We start from the raw sequence: 24,540 nt of genomic DNA, 5'->3' as shown, positions 1-24,540 counted from the left end.
TTGATCAGGAAATTTTCATAATAATAATATAAGGAAGCTTTTCACCTTCTAATTGATTTTCAGGGCGATTAAATTAAGACCTTGTCTAAGTACAACTGTCCTTATCAATTACTGGCAGAACAGAGAAATTAAAGGATTAAAAATTTACGTGTGTTAAGATTCAGTATTTAAGGTCTGAAATCAATCAGATCATAGACTGAATAATTCCATTATGACAAAACTATCGCTCAGGATTAGACTGTGGTAATTTGTAGGAAAAAAAGTCCCTCTGTATTACTACATATGGGAAAAATTAAGATTGCAAAATTAAGCACCTAAAATTTAGGAAATGGAGTTAAAATAGGCAGCATGAACTTAATTCAACATTGTTATCTTTATGGGTTATAATGGCATATAATCAATTGATTAAAAACTAGCTTATCCATATTTTCTATGTATGGCATGGACCAGCTGTTGCATTTTAAAAATCCTTACTGTTCTGTATATGGCTTGATGTCTGTTTTATTATATGTACCTAATTCTCAAGTAATGCAGATTGAATTTTTTCTATGCTATTTTCACTAGAGTATCCAAATAGTTTGTCATAATTGATATTAATTTTTAGAATATTTATATTATTAGGTTCATTTTATGAATGGGGATTTTGGATAAAGAAAAAAGAGGACTGAATGCTGATTCTGAGTGCTCAGTTTTACATAGTTAGGACCTGAGTTTTCAGAGTAGTTTATGTGTTTAAAGTAGAGTTCCCACTGACCTCTGTTCAATGAGGAACACTTAACACTTATCTCTGTGGGGTGTTTAAATGCAAGCACTCAAGAAAATGAAGAGAGCATAACAAGTGAATAACTGAAAAGTTTGACTTAAGTGATTTTTGCCTCACATCATGTAGGAACTTTGTGGCAGAGGTAGGGACAGATTTCTCCAGAGTGACATTGAACTGCGGGAGCTATGAAACTGTCCATTCACTTTTCATCTTCCCCTTCCTCTTTCATTAAACATTCGCAGAGCACTACATCAAATAAAACAAGCTTCCATGCACAATATCCTTATTTGCTACATGAATTCTGTTTTAGTTCTTGAACATCATAAAATCCTTGAGGCAGATATCTTATGGGAAATGTGTGTTTGTATAATTGTAGACTATATCATTATTCATCCTCTATTTGTCTATGCATTAATTTTTTTGCAGACAATTTTGGTTTTGCATTTCCTAAATTTTGAGGGTTTACTTTTGCAGACCTAGTGTGGTCTATGCTGTTACTCTGGATAGTAATTAAAAAAAAATAATCTCAATGTCAGAGGGGAATCCCAGACATATCCATCATATGGAACATTGCTGACTAATACAGATGTCAATGGGTAAAAACCTTTAATATTCATGAAATCTCTTCCTGATCTGAACTATTACAGACACTGACTGCTGCACTAGATGATCATCTTTTTTTTTCCACCCTCCTGGTTTGACCATTATAATGTCTTTCATTGTCTTCCTTCCATGTTCTTCAAAGTGTTGTCATCTTTTTCTTCATATGTCCAGGCACCAAGTGGTAGAAAATGAAGAGGCAAAGATAAAGACTCTTTGCATTCCTTTCAATGTCTATAAAAGTTGGAGTAATTACATTTATACAGTCCTAAAATTACATTCAGCCCTTTGAAGGCAACTGTGAGGCTGATGTGGCCCCTGGTGTAGCTCACCATCAGAATTCGGTGGCCAGAAACAATTTCACAAAAGAGCCTTCTTAGCCCCTATGTTTCTAAGATGTGAAGTCTCCATGCAAATTTAATTTTTCTTTGAGAGTTTTACCACCATCTCCCAGCTAACCATCCTGCAAAGAGCTGTTTCCTGATATTGATAAACTTATGATTCAATTTTTACCTCAGGATAACCACACTGTAACAAATTCCTATCTCTGATTCACAGAAAGAAAGAACCAAAACACTTTCGTGTAAAAGAGTGGTTTAAATTACTTCAAAGTAATAATGAAAAAGTATTGTGGCATAAAGAAAACATGGTTATAAGAGCTTTTATTTTCTTTTTCTTAAGAGAGAATATTTTAGGAAAGTTCTGTGCAACAATGGTGTCAAGAATGTGGAAGGTAAATGTAGCAGTAAGTGCTGCTGCCATTCCAATTTTCAGACCTTGGGGAGGAGGTACTTTTTGCATCTGAGTGTTAGTGACTTGTTTAATAAATGCACTGACTTAGAAAGTAAGTGGAAGTTGCCACACTTTGATTTGACTACAACATTATTGGTTATTTCATGTATGTACAGTCTTTCCAAAGATGGTAGTGAGCTTTGTCACAGGATGGGATCCTCAGGAAGCAACACACGATGCTTTTGACACTAGAATGACATGCTTTCTTGCAAGTTGTTAGTGTGTTTCTTCAGTAAGTGTGTATTAAAAAAAAAATGAACTAAAGAGTATAACATGTATTTGATTAGATACTGGTTGTATGTAGTTTGCTATTTGGAGTTGTGAAGCGTAACCCCCTTCCTTGTTTCTTGGGCTATACAATGCTATCTTTTACAACTATGGAAACAAATACTTCTGAACCAAATAATTTTTCAAGATACATCCCCAGAATTAGATGAGACTACACATTTCTTTTCCTGCATACATATCTTTTCCTCAAACTGTTCATATTTTCCATTAAATGCATTGTACTTGGTAGATGACCCCTACAGCAAATATAGATGGACAAAATTGTGACCTTAAATAACAGTGCAGTATAGCAACTGCAAATTCAGAAAGCAACTGTTAGCATAACTATTAGAATGAAAATGCAAAACTGCCAAGTAACATTGTCCTGGTATAAGGACCATTAAATATGGTGACAGAAACATAATACACTAAATTATTGGAGGATTCATTGAACTGAGTAGTGAATTGTTGCCTGACAGGTTTTTTTTTTTAATTGAAAGACATTTTAGAGAATGATATACTGTATTGTAGAAAAATCTCAAAAAGTAACGATATTCTATCACTGTATATACCCAAAATGAGATTTGATCAAAAGTAGTTAGATCTGTGCTTACTGATTTAAGATCTATAATACCTTAAGATTAATTGGGAGCATAAATGGAGAAGCTGACAACCTGGAACCTTGACTTCTTAAAATTGCTGACCCAATTACTGTTAAGGCCTTTGCTGACATGTTAATATGTCTCTTTAAACTGGTAAATCACCACCATTTCAGTGTATGCTAGAGTTGGTCCATCGGATGAAGAAAGATGTAAGTTTAATTTAAATAATTATTGACCTATTATGACCTTTTCATTTCACTTGGACTGCTCCTCTCAAGGTAAGCAATTATATTTTTATAGTGTTGGATGATAATCAATGTACAGGAGCTATCCTTATTGATTTAAGTAAGGCCTTTGATCTGGTAATCACCAACTATTGCTATCTAGGCTGGCCTTAAATATATTGGATATTACTATGGTTATTTGGTTTAAAAATATGCACAATTTAGGATTTTATTATGAAGTTGCAAGCAAAGTAAAAAATGTTGGGAAATCCATAAGATTCCACTTAATAAACTTAGTTAGAAATTGGAAACAGTTTATTTTATATAATACATGGCATATTTTTAACATAACTTTTTAGGTGGGCAACTTGTTCTCTGTGTGTGATATTTTTTTTTTTTTTAAGTGTGTATATCAAGCAGATGGTTCTTTGGAGTCAGTTTTACTTAGTGGGTAAAGCCTGGCTTTTTTTGTTTGTTTGTTTTTTAATGTGCTACACTTATGGGAGGAAAGTTTACTTCATTGGTAGGGGGTTTTTAAAGTCTGTTTTATACTATGAATTTAGAGTTGCAAACTTCTGTTCTTCCATTTGATGGTGGAAATCTATCTGAAATTTTTATTTTTTGTAACCAACATCAATGTTTTGCTCATGCATTTTGTGCAAATTTTTTTAATCGATATTGATATAAATGCATTAAGTAAGAATATAATTGAAATATTGGATCTTTATCATAGTTTCCAAGTGGTAATTTAATATCTTCCAAAGTATGGTCATACTCACAGCTGATTAGTTGTCATCATTTCCTCATTCCTCATGCACCTACTTCTTTTTTACCTCTTACCTAACTTTATTCTCTGGACATGATTTGCCCTCCCCATCCTCCCACTTTCGTTTTAATGTATGACTTTGGAAAGCCTGAGTAGATGTGGGTTTAAACTGGCTTTAGAAAACTGTGAAATTTGTGATCATTTTGATCTGGTCTTCTAATGAGTTCCAAAGCCTCTACCCTCTTGCAATGGGAGTTCAGCCTTGCTCTAGTGAGCCTTGAAACTACCAGCAGTTGTTCAGCGAGGTCACCAACATAATGAGAGGGGCACTCTTGAGATATCTTGAACCACTTCCATGGATGGCCATGAAGATTAATACTGGGACCTTACGTTTGACCTAGTATTCTATGGAGACTACGTGTAGTGAGCAGAGCAAATGGGATGATGTGCTTATGGCAGAGTGTGTAAATAAAGTGATTGCATTCTGGATTTTTTTTTTAATGTAGAGTTAAAATGTTGTGTCTCATTCTTGCTGTGAGGTCATGAAGGTATGAGATGTTATAACCAGGTGCATGCCTGAGAAGCAGTGCCATGATTTCCTTGCTAGCTGGAGGTGGAAGAAGGCAGGTTTTTGTGTGCTGCTGTGTGTGCCAGCTTGTGCTGAAACGACCAGAACTTGGCACTTGGAGCTGTGTTCATGAACAAGTTGATGATGCAGTAAAACTTCTAATTATGCCCAGCAATGTTCTTTCCAGTCTCCACGTTTTGTGATTTCATCACCTGTAAGACCTGTAAAACTGTTATTTTGAAATAATTTTTCTATTGCTAAGGCATTTTATTCTTTCATATTTGCTCTGTTTTGGGTTTGCAACCCATTCTTTGTTTGTAATTTCAGAATTCTTCTGTCAGCATTCTATATTTTTATCTTCTTTTATATTGTGAATAGGTTTGATTGTGCAAGCACACAGTACTGTGATTCGTTAAATCACAGACTTGTTCAGTGGCGCACATTTTATTTTTCAATCTGTTGGTGAAAGGCTGAATGAGATGGTATGAGACTGAGACTGATCAGTAGGCTTGAAAGTTTTACCTTAAGCCTTACTGTTATCCCATTTTAGGACCGCAAGAGCTCACAGTAGAGTGACAGATATTTGCATATGTGCATCTTTTAATCTCTCAATGCCTATAGTGAGAGTGTATTCCAATATAGCATTTGATTTTTAAATAATGCAGGTACTAGATTAAACAGAATCCCCATCTGCCCTCGTGACCAAGAAACAAAAATAAAAATGATTCAACATTGGGGCAGGTAATCTGAGGTAAAATTATGTATTTTTCTTCTCTTAGGGAAAAAAAAAAAGTTGAATTCCTCAGAACTATGATGAGCCTTGACATCATAAAGTACATTAACTTGTCTTTTGTGCTGCTACTAAGCTTTTTTTTCCACCCCCTCAATCTGGGGAACCTGCCAGACAGAGGTCTCTTTCCCCATCAGTGTGTTTTGCCCTACTGAACATCTCTCTGTACTATTCCACCTTCTTTGGGAGTACTCTGCCTAAGCTAGAAGACAATATATAAAAGCTTTAAATATATTCTTTATAGCAATAACTTCACACCGGTGTTTTACACAGCAGTAAATATTTTCTCTGATTATTTCTGAAAACTTTTTGTGTTCAATAGATATATGGGCAAAACACTACTTCCACCCAATTATGCTATAAATATATACCAAAACGAAGCAACGGGTTTTCCTGAACAACCCTAAACCTGCCCCCTTGGCCCCCTGTTGTACTATTTGGTGTTTGATAGATTACAGGAGGGGCCTGAGGTAAAAGTTGTGTCATCTTCTACTTTTGGTACAGTGCTGGCTATACAATAGGTATTTAATACTGATGATAAGAAAACAGTCTGCCACATTGCAAATTAAAACTATTGAACCAGGTCCTATCCTGGATATGTATGTTTTTAGGACTGTACTTGCTGATCTGAACTTCCATCTTCCCATAAAAGTTCATCCAGCTCTCTTAGGGTAGCAGTTTATTAACCATTCCCTAATACACATTTTAGATGGCGGGTACTACAGTCTTTGTCATTATGCCTCAAGGCTAAGGCACTCTGCCCAAAGATACTAGATCAGCTAATTTTATCTGTGTTTGTAAAACCAGCATTTCTATTTTCTCAAGTCTTCCAGGTAGCCAGAGTGAGCTCTGTAATTTTTTTTTTTTTCCTCCCAGGCACTTATGGGATATTAATCACATGAAGTTATTGTAGATCTTTATATTATGTTAAAAATGTTTTCAGACTGATCATATGCAGTGCACAGGCTACAGAGGAAGCACAAGCAAAAAAAAAAATCTTCACTGGGTAAAATCTCAGTACAATATATGAGCGTTTAGCCACACAAGTCCCATTAATGTTAATGGTCCCAAGCTTTCTTTTATTCATCACAGCACTGATTGCACTTGGTCAGCTCTTTATCAGTTTGAAATATTGACAGCAGGAGGAGGCGTTCCCTTAGCCAGACCTGACTGTTGCAGTGCTCTTAACTTAGTCATCCTGCAAATGCTCCTATAAATGGATTTATTTCAGCAGGTCCAAAATACATCAACCGGATCATCTTACTCTGGTGCTAGCCCCTTTGCATGGGGTCCAATTTGCAAGAGCATTGATTTTAAACATTGATCATTACTTATAAAGCACTCTGTAGTTTTGGACTTATTTATTAAACTAACTTGTTACCTGTGCTGCTGCTAAAGTCCTATCTTTATCTTTTTAAGTAGCAATTATTTGCTCTCTGTGGTTCTGATTATTATTTAGATTATAAAACAAGACTATTCCCGGCAAATATGTTGGCTGCAATAATACAAAATTTCTGCTATGCAGGTCCACTTTTCTTTTAGTGGTCTACATGTCTGCTTCAAAATTATTTCAGTGCTTTCTGCAAATAATATTGTGTTTACTATAGTTATTGCAGAAGAGATTTTTCTTTTTTTGGTCATATTCTTATGAAGTACTTTGTTTTGTTGTAGTTATTAGAAGAATAGGATTTACTGTGATTTAACTGTGGCTTTTGAAGGTTATGCTTTCTGCTTTCTGAATTTTTTAAGGTGTCTTTCTTTGCTGTCCTATAAAATCTATGCAGTGTTGTACAAGCAAGTAGTTGTAGCATAAAATATTCCCTCATACTAAGCAAGGGGGAGTTACAGAAATACACTGCTGTTCTATTCTTTAATTCAAAGAGTCATTGTTACTGATGGCACTCATCGGTGGTGTATAGAATGATATTCTTGGAGAGTTCAGAAAATAGCACGCTATCTACTTCAGGGAGGGGGGAAAAAAAGAAAAAAGAGTAAATAACTTGACCTGATACTTAATATCTAAAACTTTCTGTTCTCATCATGTTTACATGGATATAAATTGAGATTAGTCTTGTTATTCTAGGGTAGAGTTACAACAACTAATGCTTTGAATGGAGTGTCCCCTCATATTTTCTCCTGAGTAAAGAAAAAAATTAGCTAAATAGTAAGTAGTAGTGTCATTTTTCATACAGACCTTTTGTTTCTTTTTTCAGGCTTGCTAATTAATAGTGTTCTTTTATTCTGGTTTACTTTAAAAATTCCTTGATTTCCTAAAAATGAAGCATCACCAGCAGAGGTGCCACCACTAACAGAATGCATTCTCTTTATTCTGTAATAAATAGTGGGAATTTTGGTTTAGTGGAGTTTTAGCCCTTGGGGCTTTTATTTTATGCGTTTTCAAGTAATTCAGTGACTTGCTGCAGAGACAGGGAGGGAGGAGGGGGAATCTATTTACACAAATTACAGTCTTTGTTCCCATCAACCTTCATAATTGGATGAACAAAACGAAGGCTAGACTGGCAGGTATAACTATCTCAGGTAATATCTTTTGAGTCAGAAACAAATTATTAAGTGAATTGTGGAACTTAGGGCAAAACCTTGTTGGGAAGATTCAAGGAGGGGGTGAGGTATAAGTGTTTTTGACAATGTCTACCATTGGGAAGACTGACTGCATTGGAGAGGGAAAAGAGTATTTTATCTTGGGATGAAAGTCATGCCTTCCAATGAAAGTTTTGGCGCTATTCAGTGAGTTCCTTTACAAATAATTTGCACATATAATTATTACATTTTTAAGGGTTTTTTCAGTATTTTTAAAACATGAAATGTATTATCAAGAGACTGCCTCTGTACTCTAGCTTTCAAATTTAGGTGTTTCGTCCATTTATTTGCCTCCTTTAGAATTCTTTAATCTTTCTTCCATCTTTTACATTTTCCTCTCCTAAATTGTTCCAATTCATTGATCAAAATATGCCAGTTTGAGTTACTTATTCCAAAGACATGTTGGATTGACATGTTAGAATTGTTAATTTTAAAAAAATTAGGATATTCCTGTGCAAACTTCATTACGCTGCTGAGCTGCATGCACTGAGGGGGAAAAACGAGCTAAACGGGAATCCTAGGTGAAGCAAAGACTGCATAATTGGTTTTATGCCAGACCTTCTGCCTTTCATATAGGCAGGAAAGGGCCAGGGAAATGTCAGAGGTGGAAATCAGGGCAATGCAGTACTTCTGCAGAATTGCAAAGTGCTTGCCAACTGCAGCCAGCCTGAGAAATGACCAGTGCTCAAGGTTGCTTTAAGACAGAAATACTCAGTTCTCCTGGCTTTATAAGGCATCGATTGAAATCTTCCTCTACCTCAGAGCCTCAGGATAATTTACTGCATGTTATGGGAGGAAATATGTTAATAGTTCACAAGCATTCCCTCCTCAGAGCTCTTACTATGGGACAGCTCTGAGCTGGGTACAGAATCACAGAACCACAGAATAGTTTGGGTTGGAAGGGACCTTCAAAGCTCATCTAGTCCCACCCCCTGCAATGAGCAAGGTCATCTTCAACTAGATCAGTTTGCTTAGAGACCTGTCCAGCCTGGCCTTGAATGTCTCCAGGGATGAGGCATCTATCACCTCTCTGGGCAACCTGGGCCAGTGTTTCACCACCTTCATTCTAAAAAATTTCTTTCTCATGTCTAGCCAGAATCTCCCCTCTTTTAGTTTAAAACCATTACTCCTTGTCCTGTTGTAACACATATGAGGTTTCAAGGTACGTTGGAGTCAGCTGTGATAGTCCAACGTTTACTTTCTACAGAAGTTTGGGATCTGGATTAACTGTCAGTCCCATGCCTGAAAGCCTGGCTGCCAGTGCTCAATGCAGTGGCAGCATTCCTACTCCGACATAGCTGAGAGACAAATGCTGTTCAGGAGCGTTTGGCCGGCTGTCTAGGTCAGGGGTGTTTTCACTGGGGGCCATATCAGCCTGGCGTTTGCCTTCAAAGTGCCGAATGTAATTTTAGGACTGTATAAATGTAGGAGTAGTTACTACTGCTCTAAGGCTATGCAATTTTACACCGGACATGCCTTGCTGATACAATTATGCAGTTCACCCTTTTAGTAGCAAAACACAGTTTAGATTGAATATTTTGTAGAGGCTTTTTGATTTGGTGTTTTTAAGTGCATCTATAAATAAGGTTTTGGCATTGTTAAGGATGAGGTGAGTAATTTTTTCCCCTTTTCCTTACACAAACATCACAGGAAAAACTTTACAATAATCAGTGGGAGTCAAGCTGGCTGTTATTTGAATCCTCCAGCAACACAGGGGACAGAAAGAAAGGTGACTTGAGCTATTGTTAGAGCACATGGGCAAGGATTCTTGCTTTGTGTTTTAAATATGGGTGTCTTTCTATGAGGCATTACAAGTGATAAAGATACAAAAAGAAACAAAAACATATAGTCTCCTACTTCTTAATTATGTTGTATGTCCAGTCACCAACTTTTTGATTTAGTCTATTACAATATTGTAATCAATCATGATTTTCTGTGTTGCAGAAAGTCTTTTTGAGAGAAAGGAAGAGGTAGAAGAAAGGAAAAACTATCAATGAATTTTGCAAAAGAAGAGGAGAAATTTCCTTATTACCACCATTTAGAATCATTCAGTCATGTATCCTCTAATCACTCACAATTTAAGCAATAATGTAAAAATCAACACACAGGCAGGCTACAGCAAAATGGTCTTTAATTCAAGAATCCCATAAGGAATTAAAATTCTGAAAAGATGACATAGGATCAATCAATAACTGCCTGAAAATATCACAATATATGGAGGCTAAATGACATTATGCTATGTGAAAGAAATTGTTAAGGAAACTATTTTCAACATTCTCTTTGTCTCTTTTTATTTAGATTAATTGGTTAAATTTTAAGTCTTCAAATGCCTCTTTTGTATTAGGAACAAAAAGTTGACAGTGTCTGCCCTAAAGAGTTCACAGTCCAAGTGTTAGACAGAATCAACTATACATACATAGAAGGCAACAAGGATGAATTGTATGGAAGTTGTTTTTTTAATCCCTGCGCCTTGGCAGTTTAATTTATTCCTTGTTTATTATTGCAATATAACTTACATTGAGCAAACAGAATTATGACACTATTAAGTAAATGTTACGTGCTATATCCATTTCTTGTTATTGTAGTTTTCTGTATCCCTTTCTTGTTTGCCTCAAGTAGAATCTTTGTGTAAATTGAGCCCTTTATTTTAAGCCCTTACAGCCTGAGTTATGTGACTATTCATACCATTGAAATGTCTTATGCTTATTTCTGGATCATCTTTTCTACTGTTTGTGCCGGTGGATGTAGTTCAGAATTTGCAGATATACTCAGTTTCCTCTAGGTATTGATTAAAGTCTTGAGAAAATCATTAAGTCCTTACCGAACATGAAATGCACCAGAACACCAACAGATATCACTGCTGGTGCTGCTCTGTGTATCATTTGGCTTATTACTTCTTCATTCACATCCTGACACACAGTGAAAAATCTCACCTCAACTCCTCAGCTGAGGATCAGGTAGCCCACCTGGGCAGGAGGAAGACGTGACCTCTGTGTTCCTCCACTGCCACCATTATTATGTGCCATCCCTGTTGCCCAGGTAGGCGACTGCACACAGCATGTAGCATGATATCTGTCTGTATATATCCCCTGTGAAGTGTATTTGTCACTTTAGCTATATTACTGGGTGTAGCACAGGAGTTTTTCCACATCCACCATATACCACTGTATTGCTTTCCTAAAAAACAGATGGGAGAGGGTTTGAGTTGTATTTATCACTCCGAAAGTATTTCATAGTATCTGATTATTCAGCAGACAGATAAATGCTATTTCATTGCCATGCTAGCTTTGTTTTATGCTTCTGTATGCACTTAGCTCTTAGAATGAGCGCAGGGGTTTGATTCTTGGGAATAAGCCAGACTACAAATTGATGATGAAACCTCCACAGCTGGCTTACTGCACTGGGTCAGGTTTTCTGGGGCATATTCTTTACAGAAGCTGGTCAGAGCAGAGAAGGCTGGTGAATTTGGTAAATATGGCCTTCATGTTTGACAATCAATGTGAAATCCCCTCTTCTTTTATTGGGCCATATACTTATGGTAACACACCATGAAAGGAAAAAGAAATTATAACTGCAGCTGATGCTGAACAACTGCTACAGGTGGTTCTCCCCTCCCTCTTCAGTTCTGTTTTCAAAAACAGTCCAGGGACTGTGACTGCTGTATGCACGATAAATTCTTCCTTCTGTGCATTTGGAAACAATAGTGAGAGTAAGCAGGGGGTCACACATACAATAAAGTAATTTCTAAGAGAAAAAGCTAGATTTTGTAGCTTCTCATGCAGCACTTACCTCTACATATTGAAGATTGTGCATAGTAGTTTACTTTTACAGTAACAGAGTCAGCGTGTTAACTCTATCCTGTTGACTCTCATGCCTCTAATCACATGGTAATGTAAAGAGAAGAGGGCCAAGGCTGTCTTTCAGGATTGTAGCTAACCCTACACACCCAGTGCAAGAGAATTTGGACTGAACTTTTCTGTTTCCATGATATTCTGGTCTGTAAGAGTGATGCTTTCACTGAAACTGAACTTAAGGTGTTGAAGTTGGTGTTTCGGTAGCTGTGAATCATATTCTAAGTAAAATATTCTGCATAAGTTCTACAAAGGGCGTGTTTTTTTCAGTGAACATTTCATGCCAAACCCCAGAAAGCACTTAATTTACAGTGTGCGGTTCCTAGGTACAGAGGGACATGGATAACAGAACAAAATGTAATGGAACATTATTAACCCTTTCAAAGCAAGATCTAGTGCACTTTCAAGGTGTAGTTCCATTAGGTGGCAAACACCTTAGAAGATGATGAGTGAATGTTTACAATTACCTATAGTGATGGAGGCTGAGGAAATAATTATTCACTGTCAGCAGGTATGTCATGGTGTATCTAACACACTCCCCCGTGAATATGAGAAAAGTGAGTTTGCTGTCCATGTCTGACTTGCACCTGACATTCAATTGAAATCCTTTTGTGAACTTAGTTCCTGCAAATAACACCAGTTTTAGGCTTCCTCTGGAAAAGGTCATTATGTAAGTTATAGTGGGGGAAATACTGCCACAAATACTAATAGATGAAAATATTATGTAACCCTTTCAGTTAATTCTTAATTTGGCAGTTTGTTGCAGTTTATTGGTCTACCTTAAACCTCTGCATTAACTTGGATAATATGTTGTCTTTTTTTCACAGTTGTATGGTGAGTAGCATTTGTTGCTGAGTTTGTAACTTGAAACTATGCTTTTGTTCTGTGGTGTTGTATTTCTGTCTAAAAGGCTGGGTTTTTTTCCCTCTCCTTGTTACATTTCCATTTTTGTCCTGTAGTATCCCTCAAGACACTCATTAGCTTATTTTAGTTATACTTCTTTTCTGTATGTACACTGTTTAATCAATAACCTTCTTCACTTGCTTCAGGATTTCCACATTACTGTGCTTCCAGCTTCTGCGATGCTGTGTGATGAGATTCTGCCTTGGCTAGTACACTGTTGTCTAAATTTGCTGTGTTTCAGATCATTACACTGACTTTAATTTTGATGTATTTGCATTTTACTCAGTTCTATTCATACTCTTTTCCCTTGATCAGTTAAATTACTCTCTGTGCAGTGTTACATTTGTACTACTGCTGGAAATACTAGCTAAAGCCTTATAATTGAAGTGCTATTTACAGCTACTGACCTCCGGCCCATTTCTGATTTCACTGTGATGCTGACCTTTTATAGATTGCACTGTTGTAAATCTTTGAAGTGATTCTTCTTGTCATCATATTTCTAGTAATTATGATTTGCATTGCATTAACACCTAGAAGCCTCTCCCACCTGCACCCTGATTGCATAGGATGACTTTTTTTATGCACTAATTCACATACAGGTAACAGAATACAGTTCTTTCTCTAAAGAATTTATCCTGAAATGAAGATGAATGCTAACCTCTATTTCCATACTTTAAATATCATAGTTTGAATTAATGAAATTGCTCATAAATGATTCTTAGTCCTAGAAGATATTTTCTTCCTTTTCTAACCAAATCAGTCTGTTGAACTCCTTTCTAGCCTATGTAAAGATAAATTAAAAAAAAATAAAGATTACAGGTATTTGAGAGAGGCCGTATTTGAGTAAAATGTTTCTCAAATTTTGTTCAAGTTGGACAATAACATCAAAGGAAGCATGAGATCAATATTGGACTGATGTTTCCTCTGTTCATATTTTACTTCAATATTAAGAGTGACACAGAAACAAACTTGCAGCTAATCCTTACCCCAAGCAGGACTTGACTGCTGAAGTTTCAAGATTAAAGTTATTATTTCTACTCTGGTAGCTATGCTCTGAAAAAATAGTGCTGGCTGGATGAATGCTTGTTGTGTACTGTCCCAGTGTACAGAAGTGGAAGACAGTTGTGAATTCTGTTCCTAGACTTGCTTAACAAATGAATTTGAGTCAGGACACCAGTTTCTTTAATGATTGTATTGCTTTAAATATTTGTGTAAACAACTGGATGTTGACTCTAATGGCAGAGAAATGCTGACAGATAATGGTATTATCTGCATTTCCACACCAGGTTTCACCATGATATGTGTTTTATCTGTGTTTTTCTGAACACTTATTTTATTTGTTTAGGTAAATCTAGGTAGTCAGACTCTCCAGTTCCTCTTGGGCCTTGCTAAACTCTCAGGTACTTCTTGTGTCAATATTTTGTAGATTGTCCTATTATAATTACATTTCTCTTCTCACGAAGAAGCTGTAAAGTACCTGTGAAAAGGTACATCTTTCCTTTGAACTTCTCTGCTTTTATTTTCTTTGAATGTTGTTTTGTTTGTATGTTGAGGATGTGTTTGAAAGCTTCTCTGCTCCCTGTTGGCCTTTCGTAGACAACCTCATGTGCTTGTGTTGTGTCCTCTTCCTTGTGCACTAAGTGCAGCAGTCCAGTCTTGTTCGCTTCATCTTCATATGAGAGTATTCTCATGCCATGATTAGTCTTGCTCTGAGCAGGTTTGTGGGGTTTTTTTTGGCTTTGTTTGTTTGTTGTTTGTTTTGTTTTTAGGAATTGCTTTGTATAAATATAAAATCTTTCATGTATCAAGTAGGATTTATTTACTTTTTCCATGGTATTGAGGACTGATTGGACAGGTCTGTAATGGCCCAGTTTATTCTAAAGAGCAGCTATTGATGTGCAGAGTTAATATTAATACAGACTGAAAATCTCTTTTTTAGGGAAGTCTTGTGATGTTCTGCATAATATGCAGTATTTGGAGAAGGCTAAACTAATATCCTTTTTTGGATATATTAGTTTTTCTGGAATGTCAGTAAATACGTAGTGTCTGGATAATTTTTCTGAATACATGTGAGCATTTTGCTGGTTTTATATGTAACTTAAGGCTATGGAGAACAAAATAGTCACGATTTTTTCAAACATTACAGAACCTTACACAAGTGATATTGGCCACCATTCTTCAGGAAAGAACAAGGAAGCAGGGCATTTAAATGATGGCTCTTGGGTGACATGCCTCAGTCATTGGCTGAGTACAGACTCAAGGTCTTCTAATTTTGAATCTCTTGATTTAACCACTAGTTATTACACTATTCCTGAAAAGCATCAGTCTATAAGTGAGAGGATAAAGTGCTACTAATACATCAAATCTTATCAAATGACTTTTAACTTATCTTAGCTTTCTTCTCACCAAGGTTTGCTGTAAATCTTTCTTACTAGGGAGTAGCGGGACTTGTGTCCTTGCTAAAAGGAGAAGATTGATTTACTATATTCATATGGAACCAGCAGCTTCCTATGAGTATGCAATAATGAATTGGAATATCCTATAGTTTTTACCCCTGTGCAATGCTTTGGGAGACCTTAAACACTAGAATATGTTACAGTAGTCTGTTTGATAGAAAGTTATAAATGTGTGTCTTCTACGTAGCATAACAGCACAACAAACCTGTATGTGCAATATTCTTATTCTTCAAATACTCTAATTGATTGTTCATTGGGCTCAGTCAGCCAAAAGTGGAGAGAAACTTTGTACAGACATCATTAGTTTTTCTCCATTTAAAGATTAATCATGAAGAGCTCTGGCTCTTTAATTCTGTAATTTGTATATTTAATGGGCTGCTGCAGAATCTATGACAGTAATTAGCATAGCCTGAAAACTCATTAATACGCAACAACATGATTAATGCAGCATTAATGCAAACATGACTGAAGTTATTTGGGTTATGTAGTAAGAAGATTAAAGCTAAAATGTCCTGTTTGTTTTACCAGTAGTGGGTATAATGGGGTAGTAAGCAAAATAAGCAAAAACAGGTATCAAATTAGTCATTTTAGTGTAAAAGAAATACTCAGTTCTCATCAAGCGGATTTGTGGGTTTGCCTGATAGTTGGTTCCCACAAGACATGTTACATATTTCCCCCTTTCATTCACTCACTCATATTCTGTGTTTATGGTTGTTCAACCTTTTAGTTGGATTTAGCTTTTTGGCAGTTTGAGGTATTAAGAGTATATAAAAGTCAGTCTTCAAATTGTGTCATTCTGAATAAAGTTAGACTTTTTTCAAAATATGGGAGTTCCGCACAGTCTGATTTTAAAAACAATGGATTTTTAATTTCTTCTGGTTTTACTACAATCCCCAAAGAAAAGGGGCTACTGACTTGCAATTGGAGACTCCAGTAAGTGTTTGGGAAAAGTTTGGGAAATTTTTGTGTGTGCGTTTGCATGTACAAATATGTGTGTGTGTACATATGTATATAGACATAGGTAAAGGACTTTTAAGTATATATCTTAGATTTCTACCAAAAAACTAAAGCAATTTAAAAATTAACAGCATTTATTCATCAATGGGATTATTATCTGTATGTAATGATTGTGATGATGAACTTCGCAAATGTTTTCAAACACATTAAAGAAATAGTAAAATATATACTTTCCAGCTTCTCTCAACAAAATGCAGAGAGCTATAGGCTGTCACAAAATATGAAGAGCTCCATGTATTCAGCAGAGGATATTAATGAGTATGTACAGGAAAGTGTCCTCAGAGTTTCTTCTTTTCCTCTAATTCCATTGTCCATTAGGTGCAGCTGCTTTAAATACTGATCTATTTTCATGAAATACATTTTAAAATGTGTTTTAGCTATTGTAATGTCATGTAGCATGCAGAAACACTCTCACAGAGAGAGTAGGAACTAAATATGGAAGTGTATAGGAACTGACAGTTTTACACCCCATCTATCCCCTCCATGGTTAAACCCAAATTTAGTTTTATAATTTCTGTGGGAAAATGTACTTTGATTAGGCAAAAGTGTTATACACAGTCTTAACAGTAAGTAAGCTCTTGATGTTTATAATCCTAGAGGAACTGCTGAGAGCTTAATGCTGTAGTCAAAATTTTATATACAATTTCTGTTGATTTTAGTTGGTGTTGTACAGAAAGAAGGGCTTTAGCGAGGAAAAAGAGATAACTTTCTTTGCCAAGAATTTTCAATTTGTTTGATTGGAATTTACAATTATATAGCTATTTATCTGAGAAATCTCTTCAGACTTTTTTTTTAATTCTATCTTCCTGTGAAGAATATTAATTTCACAGGTTTTTATCTTCCAGTGAAAATATTATCCATGGGGCAAAAGTTTGCTTAATAGTTGACTTCTCCATTGCACTCACTTCTAGAAATATGGTAAAATATTAATATTGAAGAATGAAAGTACTTATTAAAAGATAGCTTATATGAACCTTCCTTATCTCCTGAGAAACTTCAAAGATATCTGCATTTAAAGGGGCAGTGTCTTTTTCTGAATTATATAATAAGTGACAAATGTAGAAGAATTTGCTGTATGGGCTATGTCTGAAAAAGATGGTTCCTGACTCATCAATGCTTTATATGAAGCTATGGCAACCCTAGAGGCAGGAATAAAGGTTTGTTAGCCTCTTCAGTATCCAAAGAAGAAAATAAGCTCTTGCGTAATATTTGAAAACTTTTAGAATTACTGAAATATTACCATTTTGAACCATTCAATTAGTATTTTTGAACACAGTGTTATAAAATAATTGTCTTTTTTGCAGAAATTAAATTATTTCGTTTGTATTTGTTCTTTTGAATTAGATGTGAGGAGGGATCCTCTGGTCTTCAGAAATGTCTTCTGGAAGCTGTTTTCTGCCTGACATAAGATAGTGAAAGTGCATGTGAAAAGACTGAACAGTTTGAAGTTGGCTAAAGTCCAATAAATGATCCTGTTCTGTAAAAAGCACTTTATGCGGAAATGTCATGGAAGTGTTATAGTATAGGTAGATGTTGCTGTAGTTGCCTTTTTCTTTCCCTTCAAAAAAAATTTAGTAAAGGCCTGGCTCCACCATAGACTCAGCCTGGAATATCCGGATTTGCACATTAGAAAAATTGGGCCAAGCTAGGCATATGGTTTGGTAATTTTCTCATTTATTTTTCTAAGATAATGTTCCAGGAGACAGCTTAAAAGATAGACATTATAATCATAAAAAATTGGCAGTTCTACAAAACATGTTTACTTGTAATTATATTTCTCAATACTGGATACATAATTTATGAATTGTGGCCTAAGATAGTTAATGACTAAGTTTATACCATGGACAACAATATTCCAAAGTTTACAAGCTGTTTAATTAGCTTGTTGTTTTGATATTTTATTTGTGGTAAAAGTTAGTGTAAAAAAATCTATGGTATGTGAGGGGTTTTTTGTTTGGTTGGTTTGTGCTTGTTTTTACTTGTATGTCATTTGGATGAAATTTCGTATGCTGAGACAATATTTCTTTGGAAACCAAATGGAGAACTATTGATAATGATCTGAAAAGTTCTTAACTAAGCTTAGTTAATGAATTATTCTTTGGGCTATTACCAATTTTTGTTAAAACTTGTAATTGTGCACTTAGTTATATGTATTTATAAAAGAATATATATAAATATTAAAAAAAATATGTGTGTCTATATATATGTTTATATCTTTTGGAACCAAACCCCCACATTCTTCACAGAAATCCTTCCATGCAGGAACCTCATTTCTACTTTACCAATACTAATGTTAAGGGACAAGCAAAAATCTACATGAAAAACCTCAACTCTTGGAATAGCACGCTAATATTTGAATTTGATTTTTTTAAAGAAGTTACTAAACAGCATAAGTAACAATTACGTATGTTTTTTTAAAGATGAGTAAGTCTCTGAAATTACAACAATTTCTTTCAAGGGCTGATTCAGTCTGCATTAGTAAAATTTCTCCTGCAATGACTGGCAGGGTTTTAGGTGAACAAAACTTCCATGATTTTGGTTTGCCACTTTACTGCTGTTTTTAAACAACTTTTTGTTTGTAATTACACTGTTAGAATGCACATGAACCATTTCTGGCATTAACCATCTGCTTGCTTTTTCTAACCAGGTATTAAAGTGAAATTTAGAACACAGGAACCTGATGGTTTGATCTTTTTCTCTGCATCACCTGGGAATCAAGAGGAATATATTGCACTTCAGCTGAGGAATGGACGTCCTTACTTTCTTTTTGATCCACAGGTACAACAATAGACAGAATCCTATAAAAATGGCTTATATTATTCCTTTCAGTGCTTCTTTACATACTTATCCTTTTAAAAACTTATTTCTGATTTAATTGATACAAGTTAACTAGCTCTTCAGAACCATTAAATAACTGGGCATTTTGGCTAGACAAACACTGAAACACTAAAGCTTTCCTTGTTTTTTGTGATATTTGCCACAATTCACAATTTGTTTTTTGCATTTTTATGGGTTTGGATTTTTTGTCAGTACCACCAAACAGTACTACAGCTTAAAATACCGAGATTACAAAGGTGAACAGAAATCATTTTTGAATTACCAAATAAAGGTTATATGTTTTTAGTCAATTATTTTTAAGCCTCCCATCTTGAGACTTTGTCTTTTTCTACTGAAATCAGTGTGTTGCTATTAATGTGAGGCAAGTTGTCTCTGACTTCTAGTAATAATGAGGGAAATATTAGTAAAAAAATCACCAAGTTAAAAATGAAGCTACATTCCTTGCATTTCTGTTTGGGTATTTTCTGTTTTCACTGCATCCCAAAATTGGATCTTCTCATGCAATAAAAAAGCATTACAGACTCACATAACTATACAAGATACTGTAAGTAATTATTGAATTTTCTAATTATATTGGCAGAATGACGTATTGTGCATCCTTTTCATAAGTTTACCACTGTCTCCGGTTTGCTGGAAGGCCTGGTTACTATATCAGGCCTATCTTCTACCACACCTCTGTGTCTCATGATGTGATTGGCCTTATGTCTACTGCTCCAGGGGGTTGAGCAGAAATGCTTAATGGCATGAAGTGGTGGAGATTTAGAGATTTGATGATGGTCTGCTAACCTTTGCTTCCTGAGCTCTGCCATGGTCCAGAGACTGGTGCTCCATGAAGATGCAGAGGTGTTGTGCAGCAGGGAAACTTCTCATGAGCTCTGAAGGATCCGTATAGGAGGCATGATGCTACACGGAGGCTAGTGTGCGTGTGACCCCCATGCTAGGAACCACTAAATCTGTTTCTGTCCCCAGCATATAAATTTCTATTATTTTCACTGCATTTACACACAGGCTTTTCCTTGCTGCAAAGTGAATCAGTGTGTACTTCTTCAATTTTTGGGACCATGCTTAATGTTGTTAATGTTGCCCTTATCCACATGTCAATAGGTACTAGTTTTGTTTTATCTCTTTTACACTTATACCTTCACTTAACTGAAAAGCAATTTTTATTTCCTTGGCAAGAGCTTTCTAGGTGTAATAGTTTCACTTTTTTTTTGGCATTGTTTGGTTTAATGGGAGGGGATATCTTTCAACTAGTATTTTACTGCTTCAGGTACTATTCCTAGCTTTCCATGCAGAATTGCACCTTCTGAAGTACTTTGTCAGCTAGGTTGGACTCATTCCCAAGATGACGTTATGTTTGTTTGGATTCATGGTATTTGGGGGACAGGGAAGAAGGGAGGAGCAAGTGGAAGAGTGACTGGTTTGGGGCTTTTTTTTCTCTTTTTCTTCTTTTAATCTTTTCCTCTTTTTTCTTCTTTTAATCTTATCACTATCTCTTAACCTTAAAAAATGCAGGTCTTGTCCATATCCAGTCCCTAGAACTTCTCAGTTCAGCAATATTTTCAATAGTTACTATCTTGGGTTTTAACAAATTAGTTGTTTGTTAATATATCTTCATTTGTGTTTCAATTGAATCAGCTTGGGACAACTCTGTCCCATGCTGATTTTTATCACCATCACTTCCATACTGTACCCTACCCTTAAAAAGTCTAAACCAGTCTATATTTCTGGTTCAGTGACTGCTTGTAGGAAAAGAAAAAATAAATCTATCATTCAAGGTGTTCAGGAATAGTTGCAGGTCTTAACATTTGATTTACTATAGATATTTATTGAAAGCTAATATTTTCTAATTTCTCATTAATATTATGGAAGAGATTGCTGTGTTTTTTCAGATTCAGAAGTATGGTACTGTGGTCTACATCAATATAATTCTTTTAGATATAAACGTTTTTTCAGTCTTCTGTATCTTTAATATGCTGTGCTACCTTACTATCTTTAGCTTTGTTTCTGTTTTCTACATAGTTTGTTTATTTATTCTTTTTGTCATTATTTGCTATTCTTATCTTTTTAATGTCAGGTATCATGTTCTTTAGCAAAAATTCTTAATCCTTCCTTTGTGCATCACAGTTTGCATTAGTATGCAAAGGTTTTAATTACATCTTTTTGACAATATGTGGTTTCCTACCCAGGTTATATGCATCGTTTTCTCTAATTATGATCATGGCTTATATGATAAACATTTATGGCCCTGCCTCTGTGCTCTTCTCTTAAAAACTGCAAAAACTCATTTTGATGACAATTCTGTCTCTGCTGCTTTTTAGAGCAGCATGGTATGATATTCTATGCACCCTTCCAGCTGTGTCCTGTCACAGGTTAATGATTTTTACCCTTAGTTCCTTTCAGGATTCTGGTATGTATCTTTACTCATCATCAGCAGCATGTTTTCTCATTGTATCTGCCCTGGGGATAGTCCTGCCAAGTCTTCTTAAGTGGGGATTCTTCCACAGCTCGAATTCTTCGTTCTCTAAGTTCTAATTTCTAATCCTTTTCTTCCTGTTAGTTTATACTTCTCAACTTTATGTACAATACCATTCATCTGGCTGTTGTCTGACCATCTCATTTGTCTCCCTTTTGTGTTGTCCAGCTGCTCTTTTTTCCTTCTTAATTTACTGTTATTCTTTGCAGGTTTCTACTCATGAAAGGAGGCATGAGGTTTTTTACTAACAGATGTTTGCCTCAGTCCTTTCTGCATAATCAAATTACTCCATAGACCTTCCTTCAAACTCAGTGTGTCTGCAAAACTTCAGGTGTTCGCGGAGTTTTTTCTCATCATAATGCCTTTAAATCCACTCCTGAACTACACAATCAACTCTAGCTAAATTTGTAGTTATCTTTCAGCAGCTACAGGTCATTCATTCTATCTTTTTCCCAGAAAGGCACTGAATATTTTATACAAAGTGAAATCACTAAGAGCGGAAATTTAAGGTCAATCTGGAGCACCATTTTCCTTAGTGATTAGGATAGTCTTCTGAGGACAAAGTATTGGGATTCTTCTCACAATATGGAGGGAGTTGAATCCAGCTCTTCCATTTTAGAAGATGAACCATTTATTAAACTTTACAGAAAAAAGGAGAAACACTTATTGCCTTGGTTTTGTGCAGAGGCCGAAGTAGTAGGCATAGTCTGAGGGCAAGCTGTAGCTCCCCAAAATAGGAGGATGGAGAATACCTAGATATGAATCCTGTCTAGGCCTTGCTGCTTGACACTAGCAAAACTTCAGTACTTGTTCACCTTCTCAGTTGTAGGAGTTTGGGCATTGAAAAAACTTGACTGTAGTTACAATCAGACTTTGGTACCTAAACAGTATCTTTGAGCACCCATATTCGTGATGCTTCTACATATTTTCATGAGTGTAATCATCAGCATGAAGAACCACATAGGTTCATATTTACTTATTTATTACCAAGAGCTACTACAAATTAAGATTTATTGTATGGCTCAGCAAACTAATCCATATTGTGTTCCCTATGTGTGATTTCCAAAATGCATAACAAGCCATTTCACAACAGGATATTTGTATGTGATTACAGAGTTGCTCTGGATAAAGTTTCACACAGAGGCCTCCAAGGCAGTGTGTGCTGAACCCTGAACACTACCTTCTTTTTTAGTCTTTTTTTTCTTCCCCATTGAAATTAAGCACAGGTTAGCACATATGGTTGTGTGGTCCCAAATTGAACTGGTTACAAATAAATGTGGTTTCTGGTGTATAAAACTGTTAATGCACTAGACTGTTGGCAAACATAATATGAAGAACCACTTATTCAGGCACCTGATCTTTAGAATGCAGCATCGTTTGTAACAATTTTAACGCTAACTAAGTACACTTTGATGAGACAGCATTTAATAAAATGCTCATTAATTTCATCATTAGCAAGGGTATGCTAAGAAGTAAGCCAGTTTCTTATGTCACGCCCAATTAGCATCCCATGCTAGTAATCCCATTAGTATTGTTGAATTCACTAATGGAAAAACTAATGGGCATGCTACCAGGGCACATTAATTGGGCATGACACCAGTTCTGGTTTTAATTATTAAACTACGATAATGAAATGTGTGTTTGTAAAATATTAAAATGTTGAAATAGGAGGGAAGACAATAAAAAATAGTATATGAAAAAGTGCACATTAGTATGTAAGGATATATAGCTTTGTATTGTCACCATGGGACAGAGTACTGCTGTACAAACAGCCTCAGTACCAAGATGCTGGCTGAATAGAGTAGGAAACTTGCTGTAAATATTAATGGGCAAATATTTTTTCTGTTGTCATGTACATATCCTATATATTTCATGCATAGGATACACAGTGACAGTCCCCGACTCAAATGTATATTGTGTTTTTAAATCTATTTACTGACAGGCAATTTCTAATAGATGCACATCTCTAAAGGCAGAATACAAATTTTTAACAAGACTTTTTTAGTATTAATCACAATAGGTGGTTGTTTTTATCAACAGATTTTCTTCATATGTATAAGTCTAAAGTCCTTGAGCCAGAAAGAGTACTAGAAGATCTGGAAAAAGAAAATTCAGAACTGTCTTGTTTGCAACTGCAAAGTAACAAGCTAGTTCCCCAAATTATAAGGAAGTTTTTATTTTTCTTTTATATATTTTTTTGAAACTGATTTTTTTGAAGCCTGTCTTACGCCATAAAGTAACTGCAGAGGTCATGATTTAATATTATGTAGTCTCTATGCAAAAAAATGGTCTTACTGTTCAGTAGTTGCTTGCTACATAGGACAATTGTATTTTGTGAATTACATAGAGTAACTTTACTTTCCCACATTGTTCAGGTACGGTAGAAGATCCTGAGTCAATATTACAGGAATTATTGGGAAAACTATTTGAATAGAAATCTCAGCAAAATTCTTGAAATACATTAATTTTATTTTTATTGCATCATTACACAAATTTATGGGGTATTTTGTTTGGATGTTTACAGTCTTGATCTTTGTTTTGGCAACAGCATCTGTCATATCCCTCTTACTCAGCAAGTCAGGAAAGATTTCTCTGCATTTTGCCATGAATGTCTCTTAATTCACCCACTCATAATTATATTTTTTTGTTTGTTTTAATAAAACCAAGTAAAAATTCTAGTTAAAATGAAAAACATCTTTACAAGCATTCCTTGTACAAGTAAAAAAATCCTTATTAACTACCTCCTATTTTCCTATTTTTTTTCCCCTGAATTTCTTGACGTGACCTTTTCCTTCATAAATGTATTATACTCTTTCACCTAAAAATTCAAGTCCTTTTGATACCCAGTTAGCAGAGACAGAACACGTGCCTTCATACTGTCCTACAAGTACATCTCTTTTTTGGGTCCCTTCTTGTACACAAGCAATGCAGTCAATAATCCTGCTAAGCAGTTGCTTTCTGAAGATGGCATGTTGAGTCATGGCCATCACACTTCACAATTAATGAACTAGTTAAATAGAGACTTTATT

The 24,540-nt window shown here is 35.4% G+C and overlaps 1 protein-coding gene across 1 annotated transcript in view; it reads left to right on the top strand.

Moving 5' to 3' along the window:
* USH2A (usherin) overlaps nt 1-24,540 on the top strand; it is a gene marked incomplete at its 3' end in the record, with an annotated part of 383,577 nt that overhangs the window by 116,594 nt on the left and 242,443 nt on the right. Inside the window, exon 21 of the mRNA XM_080341535.1 lies at nt 18,845-18,975. Coding sequence (XP_080197661.1) covers nt 18,845-18,975 — 131 coding nt within the window. The remainder of the gene's footprint in view (nt 1-18,844; nt 18,976-24,540) is intronic.

The sequence above is a fragment of the Nesoenas mayeri genome (assembly GCF_963082525.1).
Source record: "Nesoenas mayeri genome assembly, chromosome: 3".
In the NCBI taxonomy this organism is placed as follows: Eukaryota; Metazoa; Chordata; class Aves; order Columbiformes; family Columbidae; genus Nesoenas; species Nesoenas mayeri.
The sequence above is the reverse complement of the archived record's forward strand: the minus strand, read 5'-3'. Positions and strand labels throughout refer to the sequence as shown.